General features: G+C 54.0%; 2 protein-coding genes across 4 annotated transcripts; both read left to right on the top strand.

Annotated features, from left to right (window-relative positions):
- Positions 1-818, top strand: Sct (secretin). Of its 2 annotated transcripts, none has more exons than XM_021168900.1 (4): positions 1-115; positions 203-304; positions 421-518; positions 623-818. In XM_021168900.1, exons 1-3 carry the CDS (start codon positions 30-32, stop codon positions 467-469), a joined length of 237 nt encoding a protein of 78 aa, XP_021024559.1. In that variant the 5' UTR covers positions 1-29; the 3' UTR covers positions 470-518; positions 623-818. The 2 variants fall into 2 exon arrangements, with proteins under 2 accessions (XP_021024559.1, XP_021024558.1); XM_021168899.1 differs by having other exon boundaries at positions 414-518.
- Positions 819-2,206: 1,388 nt separating this feature from the next.
- Cdhr5 (cadherin related family member 5) lies at positions 2,207-9,919 on the top strand. Of its 2 annotated transcripts, XM_029479107.1 has the most exons (15): positions 2,207-2,362; positions 2,442-2,614; positions 2,945-2,995; positions 4,514-4,606; positions 4,745-4,846; positions 4,955-5,065; positions 5,153-5,323; positions 5,889-5,979; positions 6,061-6,158; positions 6,284-6,484; positions 6,619-6,732; positions 6,810-6,894; positions 6,994-7,479; positions 8,983-9,143; positions 9,390-9,919. In XM_029479107.1, the coding sequence occupies exons 1-15, from the start codon at positions 2,269-2,271 to the stop codon at positions 9,849-9,851; spliced, it is 2,493 nt and encodes an 830-aa protein (XP_029334967.1). In that variant the 5' UTR covers positions 2,207-2,268; the 3' UTR covers positions 9,852-9,919. The 2 variants fall into 2 exon arrangements, with proteins under 2 accessions (XP_029334967.1, XP_021023328.1); XM_021167669.2 differs by lacking the exon at positions 6,994-7,479.
- The last annotated feature ends 69 nt before the right edge of the window (positions 9,920-9,988 follow it).

Genomic DNA, 9,988 nt, shown 5'->3' with positions numbered 1-9,988 from the left:
GCAGCATTTGTCACACCCAGAGCCCAACCATGGTGCCTCCGCTGCCCTCCGCTCCGATGCTACTGCTGTTGCTGCTGCTGCTCTCCAGTTCCGCCGCGCTCCCTGCACCTCCCAGGTGAGCGGGGTGGGGGTCGGGAATCCGTTTCATCCCGGCCACGCCCACACTTCAATTTCTGACCCTTATGGCTCCATCCCTCCCCAGGATCCCAAGACACTCAGACGGAATGTTCACCAGCGAGCTCAGCCGCTTGCAGGACAGTGCCAGGCTGCAGCGCCTGCTGCAGGGTCTGGTGGGGAAACGCAGGTGAGCCCGCACTAAGTAGAATTTTCCAGACTGGCTAGTATGGGACAGGCCCGCCACATCCCTGTACACCACTAATTCTACTTTGGGCTTGGGGGTGGGGTGGGGTCAGCGAGCAGGACTCAGAAAATACCCCAGAGAACAGCCTGGCCCGGTCCAAGCCCTTAGAGGACCAGCTCTGCTTGCTGTGGTCGAACACTCAGACTCTACAGGACTGGTGAGCTTTTTCCTCAGCTGGATTCCTAAAGTGCCCTAGCCAGGTGGGTGCCCGCACTCTGATGGTCACTCACTAGTCCCCTCACCACTTATCTCCTTCCACAGGCTTCTGCCCAGGCTGTCCCTGGATGGGTCCCTGTCTCTCTGGCTGCCTCCTGGACCAAGGTCTGCTGTCGACCGTTCAAAGTGGACTGAAACAACCAGGCCACCCAGATGAGGGAGGAAGGAGAGTCTCTAGGACCCTGGAGGGAGTAGGGGTTGGTTGTCCTTGGCATCAATAAAAAAGGAATTTAGACCCTGGTCTTTTAGCTCATGGTGTGTGATGTCTGATAAAGTCGAGGCCGCCTCTGCTCCGTGAGCCTGGCAGGCGTGGACAGATCTAGCCATCTCATTCAGTGGCTAGGACCACACCCAGTGGCCCTTTGAACCCGAGAAGCCAGCTAGGACATTTCTTATCTCTGGCATCAGCTGAACCCCTCTTTTCCCAGCTGAATTCCCTAGAGTGTCACCTTGCCCTGTATGCCCTGTACGGTCCATTTAGCAAAATTTCCAGGGATCAGGGACTCCCCACCCTGATCCAGCCATGTGGTCAGGGTAAATGAAGTGGTGAGGAATGAAGTGGTGAGGAGGAGGCTCAGGTGGGGCCATAGGGGTTAGTTATGAGTGGGAGGACCTGAGTACATCCTGACTCTAACATGTTTAGGTGGTCATGGCCTGCCCTGAGGCCTGACGGTGATGTCATCTCCCAGTAGGCAGCTGTAGGACCAGTGAAGGGTTGTGAGACAGTGTTCAGTCTTTGCAGAGGCTTGGAGCCTCGGGAAGGTTTTCAGACATCTAAAGCAGCCAGCCCTGCAAAGGCCCACAGTAATGAGGGCTGTGCAGGCCCTTTCAACAGAACACCCCCTACCACCCTCCTGGTCCCACCCAGGGCCTTCTTCCTATCTCTGAGAGCTTACAGGCAAGAGGAGGGGAAGCATATCTAATGGAGGCCCTGGACTGTGTCCTCACCAGGATTCCTGTCTTCCATCAGATACTGGCTCCCCAAACCCCAGCTCCTAGCTGTGGCTGAAAAGTTCTATCTGCATCCTATCACTCACCAAGGCTCTGCCAGGCCCTTCCCTGGGGGAACTGCTGTGTTTCTCATACAGCAGGAGCATACTGGGACACAGCCATTTCCCTTGGGAGTGGACAAGGGAAGAGAAGGGAGGCGACATGACATCATAGCTCCAGGGATTTTGCTAGAGAACACTGAGGAGAAAGAGACAAGATGAGGGACACCCCATGAGGGCTACAGTAGACCCAAGACCAATGGCTCAGCCTGTTTTTGCTCCCAGCTCCCCACAGCCCTGCCCCAGCTCCCCACAGCCCTGCCCCAGCTCCTCAGACCCATGGTTCCATCCCATAGGCCTGCTTCAGCCCCCAGCCCTGACTCAGCCTCCTTAGATCTATGGCCCCAGAGCCTTGCCCTGGCTCCCCACACCTATTCTCCACTCCTCGTTCTCAAGCTTCATACACCTTATGTGTAGTGCCCATGGGCTGAGTCCCCAACTAACTTCCTGGAAGTCCAGGCCGAAATATGACCTCATGTCCCCTGTTAGTGCCGGCCAGCGGGAGTCCCCTTGATAGAGGCCATCTGTAAAGAGTCATAAAATGAGGCGGTGCCTGGCAGGGGCGAAGGTCGCCAAGGCAGGAATTGTACCAGCCCTGGAACCAAGCAGGCTGGACCCTTCTTCCAGGTGACAGCTGCCGCCATGGGGGCTCTGGCCCTCCTGTGGCCTTCCCTGCTGTTGCCATTGCTCACAGTGCTGTTTGGCCAACCTCCGGGGACCTTGGCCCAGACCCAGGGTATGTGTTGGGCAGGGGCAGGACAGGTGGGTGGCAGAGCTCTGACAGGAGAACTAACTTCTCCTTTGCAACTTTCTAGTCTGCTCTGTGAAGGAGACCGTATTTACAGTCAAGGAGAACACCGTTCCTGGGCCACTGGTGAACATTTCTGTCCCAGATGGGCTGCACGTGACCTTGGGACCCTCGTCCACCCCTTATGCCTTTAGGATCGAAGGAAAAGAGCTGTTTCTCAACGTGACTCCAGATTATGAGGTACAGCCTGTAGGCTGGATGGAATGTGCCTTCATGGGGACATACATGGGCAGGCCTCCTAACCTGGGAAAGATTCAGGGAAGGAGGGGCTGAGGGCTCTATATCCCCCTGAATGAGGAACCCTTCAGGCCCTGTGGTTGGTTGGTTGGTACTGAGGGGGAGGGCCGTAGGGGACAGAGCTGCCAAATGCCCCCCCACACACCCAGGATTTCCCACAGATGACTGGGGCGCTGGAGCGGTACCTGCTCTCCTAGCTGTACTCTCCTGTTCTAGAGCAGCATAGCTCCTTATGTGGCAAGTGACTCATAGGGCCCCTGGCTTCATCCTCAGGAGAACTCATTGCTCCAGGCAGAGGTGGAGTGTAAGAGAGGAGATGCGGTGGTAAGTTAACCCCAGTACCTGATCACCCCTGCCTTCTGTCAGAGTACCCCAAGGCCACTCCCCCATGACCTCACTCCAGGGAGTCTGAACATCAGCTCTCTCCTGGCCACTCCCACGCTTGCTTCTTTCAGTCTAGACTCTTCCCTGAGCTCCAGACTCAAACTCAGCTAACTTAGAGCTGTGTATTAAGTCAATACTCTGAGGCTCTAAGTCTGCCTCTCATCCCTCACCTGGGAGACACCCTCACCTGGGAGACACCCTCACCTGCCAGCCACTTAGGCTCCTTTTGAGGTCACCCCACACAAGGTACATTGTTGGCATTGTCGGTTGTGCCTCAGTTAGAGTCAGCCCTACTCTTCCTACCTCTAGTCCCACGGGGCCTTGGGCAGCAGGTCTCCTTTCTGACCCTGCCGCAGATCCATTTGCTCTCTGTGCCCTTGGTTCTTCTCTATTCCTTCCCCACATAGTGAATCCCTCGAGAGTCATAACCACAACCCCACACAGCCTCACCCAGAAACTTCTACATTTTCTTACCGGACGGACGCCAAAGCTAAATGCACAGGTGGGTGGGTGAGGCAGGCTAGGGCAGGCAGACACTGATCTGGTATGCAAATTCATTGTGATGCTTAACCCTCCTACTTTATGCTGTCCCGCTACCCTATCCCATACATCGTATCCCTCAGCCTCCACCACAAGACTTTTACTAAAGGAAGCTCGAAGAAATAACAGGCGCCCCACATAATTTCTGCTTCACCATAAGCAACTCTCACACCCTGCACTCCTACCCCGCTCCATGACATGTTATCACACACATCTTGGGCCACGTCTCTAATAGGTAGTAATATTAAAAAAAAAAACAAAACAAGACAAAACTTAATTTTTTAGGTATAGTTCAGTGGTAGAGTATCTGCCTAGTATGATTTGAAGCCCTGGGCTCCACCTTCAACACACGAATATACTTCACACACATACACAGACACACAGATACACAGAGAGACAGAGACAGAAACAGGAAGACAGAGAGAGGCGTGGACTTGATATCTGTCACACCTGAGAAGAACAGCTTTCTCTCTCTGTCCTCCAGCACCTGGCTGTGTTCGTTTCTCCCTGGGTCTCAGGAAGGGTTCTCTCATGGAGTAAAGCTGTTTGGTTTTAACCTAAAGACCCCTTTCTCCGATCTTCTCTTGGAGACCTGTTTCTGAAGCCGTGAGAGGCTGTTTTTCTCCCTTTGATGCATTGCTGGTTGTGGCCCTGGGATTGTCATCATCTCTCTTCAGCACACCCACCACACACATGAGGCCACACTCTAAAACTTGTTTTTACAGTCTGCGTTCCTCCTAGAACAGGAGCTCACAGGCCACCACATTGTTGCTGCCACCAGTGTCTGTGGAATGAAAGGGAAAGAGTGACTGACTGACTGAATGAATGAACAAAGAGATAAGAAAAGGAATGAATGAATGATGGGTCATCAGAGCATTGCTCCTCAGCCAGTGGCTGACTTTGGTGACTTTGCTGCAGGTGGCACAGCTGATGGTGTTTGTGGCTGTCGAGGATATCAATGACAATGCGCCAAAATTCTCCTTTGCATTCGAGGAATTTAATGTATCGGAGGTGAGCCCAGTCTGAACCAGTGCTGTCTTGAGTATGGAGGAGGCAGGGGGACACAGGGTATTGGGGGGACCACATCAGGAAGATCTATATACAGAAGCTACAGCATGGCTGGACCAACCTCATTCTCTCCATCCCCAGGACACCAAAGTGAATACAATCGTCATCCCTGAGACACAGCTGAAGGCTACAGATGCTGACAAAAATGACATCCTAGTCTACACTCTGCAGGAAGTGACCCCCGTCAGTGCTCCCCCAGCCCCACTCATTATTGACAACCCTCACTCTTTCTGATGCCTCCAGGCCTCAGTTTCTCCACCTTCCAGAGTCCCACCTCCTTCCCCTCCACAGAATGCCAGCAAATTCTTCTCCCTGGAGAGCGTAAACTACCCTGCTCTGAAGTTGGACCAGACCCTGGATTACCTCAAGAATCAGAACATGACCTTCATGCTGCTGGCACGGGTAAGCGGATCACATCTTCCTAAGTCCTGGGTGTTCTAGGTCCTGTCCAAGCTGGGCCTGACTGTCAGGGGCTGGCTGTCACTATAGGATACTTGGGAGGAAAATGTAGAGCCCAGCCACACGGCCACTGCCACCCTGGTCTTGCACGTGCTGCCAGCTGACCTACGGACCCCCTGGTTCCTGCCATGCTCCTTCACAGATGGCTACGTCTGCATTCAGGCCCAGTACAGTGCGGTTGTCCCCACGGGACACAAACTGGTAATGGGGAGAAAGGAGGCCCAGGGTCAGACTTGAATCTAGAGCCAAGTCAGAAAACGTTCAGGGAAGGGATCCAACCATGGTCCTGTGCTTCCGGAGAGGCTGGCAGACAGTTCTGTGATTTAAGAAACAAACATGAACAATCAATCAATCGATCAATCAATCATCAATCAATTATTAACTATCCTTCCTGGGGGTGGGGCAAAAATCAGTGAGGAGTGTGGATTCTATTATGTAAGCTGGGATGTGAAGACTTCAGGGGCAGGGCTGATGCTAATAAGGGACTGCTAAGTCCTTGTCTAGCTGACGGTCTCCTCTGAGGCCAGCAGTGCCACTGGGCAGGGTGGCCTGCCAAGGCCACCACAGCCTCCACTGTGCAGAAGGGCATACACTGAAGCCTTCCTTCGTAAGTTCTTGTTGCCACTGAGTCCTTCTGTGGCTGCAGCTCTGTCCCAAGCAGGCACTGCCCCTCCCTCCAGGCTCCAACTCACGTTTCAGATCTTGAGGGGCAACAAGAGAGTAAGAGCGGGGGCTCTGAAACCTCAAGATGTCCCTATCCCTACAGCCGTCCCCCCTCATCATGAGTCCTGGTCCCATCTATGCTGTGGACGGAGATCAGGCCATTAACCAGCCTATCATGTACAGCATTCTGGCGGGTAAGTAAGGGCTTATCCCCACAGCACCTGGAGCCCACAACAGAGGGACCAGACACCAAACTCCACCCCAAATTCTTCCAGGAAACACAGATGGTACATTCATCATCAACACACACGATGGCAACCTCACAATGGCCAAAAGTATCCCGAGCCCCATGAAGTTCACCCTTCTGATCAGGGTGGGTACCGGTACTGGATGATGGATGGGTCTCCTGTGTCCCCAGCTGTGTGTGTCCCCAGCTGTGTTCCCAGTTGTAGCTCCATTAAATCCGAATACCCACTCCTGCTTCCCCTGACTCCTCAGGCTGATCAGAAAGACATGGCTCGATACTCAGTGACCCAGGCCATCGTGGAGGCTCGCAGTGTCACTGGAAACCCACTCCAGTTCTCCCAGAGCCTGTACTATGGCACAGTGGTACTGGGATCTGAGGCTGGCACAGCAGTGAAGGACAAGACCTTCCCTTCAGAGATCCTGAGGATCCAGGCTCAGTACCCAGGCTTCCCGGTATGCAGTCCACCCCTGTTCACCTAGGAATCCTATAAGAATACCTGGACCCTCTGGCCTCCTCTCTCTGTGCAGACTGCTTGGGGTGGACAGTAGGGCACCAGGCCTATGTCTTACGGTAGTGCCTCATCTAGGACCTCAACTCCGCTGTCACGTATCGAGTCACCAACTCCTCAGAATTCATGATGAATAAGGATATCATTCTGACTGCTGTGCCTATGGAGGAAGCAAGAACCATCCGTGTGGAGGTGGAGTGGGGATAAGGGGACCAAAGGTGTGGGGGTAAAGAGGGACCCAAGAGGAACAAGCCCCTTTCCTGACCCAGGTAGAAGCTAGCAACACTGTGACTAAGGACACAGCCACCACTGTTGTTGAGATCCAGGTGTCAGAGCGAGAACTGCCCTCCACAGGTGAGCCCCCCAGGGCCTCCCAAGCAGGGTGGCTCCCCCTCTGGGACAGGCATATCTGGGGACAGAGGCAAACCCAAGTTTTGTACATGCCACCACCAGAGTTCCCCACACCCCCAGAAGCTGGAGGAACGACTGGGCCTTCAAGTAACACCACTATGGAAGCCCCCTTGACCTCTGGGACCTCTCAAAGACCTGCCACCACCAGCTCTGGGGGAAGTGTTGGCCCATTCCCACCTGGTGGCACAACTCTAAGCCCACCCACCTCTGCCTCATCCGTACCTGGGGGGGGCCCTACTCTTGGAACCAGCACCTCTCCCCAGATAACCACTCCTGGTGGGGACTCAGCACAGACCCCCAAACCAGGAACCTCTCAGCCGACAGCCCCTACTTCCAGAACAAGTACCTCCCTCATGACAACCTCATCCAGAAGTGACCCAACACAGACCCCCAAGCCAGGAACCTCTCAGCCAATGGTCCCCATTCCAGGGGCCAGCACCTCTTCTCAGCCAGCCACACCTAGTGGCAGCTCACCACAGACCCCCAAGCCAGGAACCTCTCAGCCGACAGCCACTGGGCCCATCTCAGGTAGTCCAACACATTGCCCTGGAGTCACTGTCAGCCTTAACTCAGCCAAGGGCTCTAGGATGTGCTCTAGAAAAGGGTCCACCCAGGCTAGCCTGGCCTGGCCATAATGACCACCTTTAAGGAGTCTGTGTCTGGCTCTAGACAGATGGCCCCAAGAGGTCAGAATGGGGGTGAACTGAAGAAGGTATAGGGATGCAGAAGCAGATTTTAGAGCCAGTGAGTTCCATAATTCCCAAGACAATCTGTATTTAGGGTCTTAGGTTAAGTAAGAGCACTACTCAAGAAACAAGATAAAAATGACTGTTATGGCTGTCAGAGTGTGCTAACAAATTCCTTTAGTCCCAACACTAGGGAGATAATGAAAGGCAGATCTCTGTGAGTTCAGCCCAGTCTGGTCCTGGTCCAGCCTGATCTATGTAGGAATTTCAGTCCAGCCACAGCAAGAGAGAGAGAGAGAAAGAGAGAGAGAGAGAGAGAGAGAGAGAGAGAGAGAGAGAGAGAGAGAGAGAGAACATGCCTGTGATACTGGAGACACTTAGGTAGGCCTGGGCAACATACTGAGGCAATGCTGCTAAAACAAAACAAAAACAAAAACTATCCAGGGCTGGGAGATGACAATGATGCTCTTGGTATTTGCCTTCCAGCATGATGACCTGAACTTGGTCCCAGAATCCACCTTACACAGCTGGGCGTGGGGATACGCCCTTACAACTTCAGAGTTGGGGAGTCAGAGACAGGAAACCCCGGGAAGCACTGGACAGATAGTTTAGCCAGATAGGCCGCCAGCTGTAGGCCAGTGAGAGACCCCAACTTACAAAGCAATATGGAGACTGGCAAGATGTCTCAGCATCTTGCCTGACAACCTGAGTTAGATTCCTGGGTTCCACACATACAGAAAACTGACTTCTGCCAAGTTTTCCTCTGAGCACAATATGCACGTGACATGCAGCACCAACACAAATACATACACTACATAGTAAACTTTACATGTGCGTGCGCACACACACACACACACACACACACGAGGTTCCCCCTGAAAGGTCTTTGTATTGGTCACTAAGCTGTATCCACTAAACCTTTGAGTGTACATGGTCACAAGGGGCCAGGCACAGCTAGCTGTCGCATTGGAACCGTCACCAGAGGCAGCTTGACAAGGCCAACTTCGGCAAGTGTCACTGAGACCTTAGACCTGCTCTGGTCTAAGTATAATATGCATTCAAAGTTGAAGTTGAAGCCACATTAAGACAAAGTTCACTAGAGCTGCTTACAGTGTGCCCTTGAAGACCACCCCGGTGAATCAGAGGCTAGTAGTCATGTTACAATGGTATCCCAGGGCAGGCTTCCTGGTGGAGTTGGTAGCACCCGTTCTCAGAACCGCAACTCCAGATGGTGGGCCAGGAGAGGCCTGCCTTGTTTCTATGGTACCTTGGCCTGGCCCAGGTTGGGAAGGGACCTTCTTGGGAGTGTTCCAACAGTAAGTGGCCATGTTCTCTTACACACCAGGAGCAGGCGAGCAGGGTGATGGCCAGAGATTTTCCACGGTGGACATGGCAGTGTTGGGCGGGGTGCTAGGTGCACTGCTGTTGCTGGCCCTCATCTGCTTGGTCATCCTGGTCCATAAGCACTACCGACATCGGCTCGCGTGCTGCTCTGGGAAGGCTTCGGTAAGGGGACTAACTCAGGGCTGAGGAGTCACAGAAAAGGGACATGGAGGGATGCATGGGAACGGCTGGGGGAAAACAGGGCTTTACTAGGGAAGGAAATGGAGGTAGGCTAGGATGGGTGTTCTGAGACCAAGGGGGATGGGGGAGAGAGTGGGAGCCAAGCAGAGGAAGGAGGGTTCAGAATGCACTCCACTCCTGGGAGTCATATCACGGCTGCTGATGCCTTTGTCCTTACTCCACCCTTAGGAGCCACAGCCGAGTGGCTATGACAACCTGACCTTCCTCCCAGACCACAAGGCCAAGTGGTCGCCCACCCCCAACCGGAAGCCAGAGCCGAGCCCCAAGCTTGCCCAGCCGCCCCTCCGGCCTCCTAGCCCCATGTCCTCCAGTCCTACGCCCCCCAGCTCCACACCTCCTAGCCCTCAGCTCAAAGCTTCCGGGTCTCCTAAGACAGTCCAGGCTGGGGACAGCCCTTCAGCCGTGAGGTCTATCCTGACTAAGGAGCGGCGGCCGGAGGGGGAGGGCGGCTACAAGGCTGTGTGGTTCGGCAAGGACATCGGGGCGGAGGCTGACGTGGTGGTCCTCAACGAGCCCACCGCCGACGTGGACAGCGCCAGTGCCTCGGGAAGTGAGGGCAGCGATGATGATGACCCTGACCAGAAGAAGAGTTTCCGCTTTGGCGCGGATGCTGACAACACTTACATCTAGCTCAGCGCCCCGACTGTCCACCCCAAGCCACTTCCCTTTCCTCCTCTAATTAAAGTAGCACTTTCGAATTCCGGAGTCTTTTTTTTTTTTTTTTTTTTGGTTTTTCGAGACAGGGTTTCTCTGTGTAGCCCTGGCTG

Source organism: Mus caroli, chromosome 7, assembly GCF_900094665.2.
Source record: "Mus caroli chromosome 7, CAROLI_EIJ_v1.1, whole genome shotgun sequence".
Taxonomy (NCBI): Eukaryota; Metazoa; Chordata; class Mammalia; order Rodentia; family Muridae; genus Mus; species Mus caroli.
The sequence above is the reverse complement of the archived record's forward strand: the minus strand, read 5'-3'. Positions and strand labels throughout refer to the sequence as shown.

What these genes read in the sequence shown, in the direction of transcription:
- Sct (XM_021168899.1), top strand. Translation starts at nt 30, where the DNA reads ATGGTGCCTCCGCTGCCCTCCGCTCCGATGCTACTGCTGTTGCTGCTG. An exon ending in GGTCTGGTGGGGAAACGCAG is followed by an intron (nt 305 to 413) that starts GTGAGCCCGCAC and finishes GGGTGGGGTCAG; the next exon opens with CGAGCAGGACTCAGAAAATA. An exon ending in ACTCAGACTCTACAGGACTG is followed by an intron (nt 519 to 622) that starts GTGAGCTTTTTC and finishes CTCCTTCCACAG; the next exon opens with GCTTCTGCCCAGGCTGTCCC.
- Cdhr5 (XM_029479107.1), top strand. Translation starts at nt 2,269, where the DNA reads ATGGGGGCTCTGGCCCTCCTGTGGCCTTCCCTGCTGTTGCCATTGCTC. An exon ending in AGCCACTGGGCCCATCTCAG is followed by an intron (nt 7,480 to 8,982) that starts GTAGTCCAACAC and finishes CTTACACACCAG; the next exon opens with GAGCAGGCGAGCAGGGTGAT. An exon ending in GCTGCTCTGGGAAGGCTTCG is followed by an intron (nt 9,144 to 9,389) that starts GTAAGGGGACTA and finishes CTCCACCCTTAG; the next exon opens with GAGCCACAGCCGAGTGGCTA.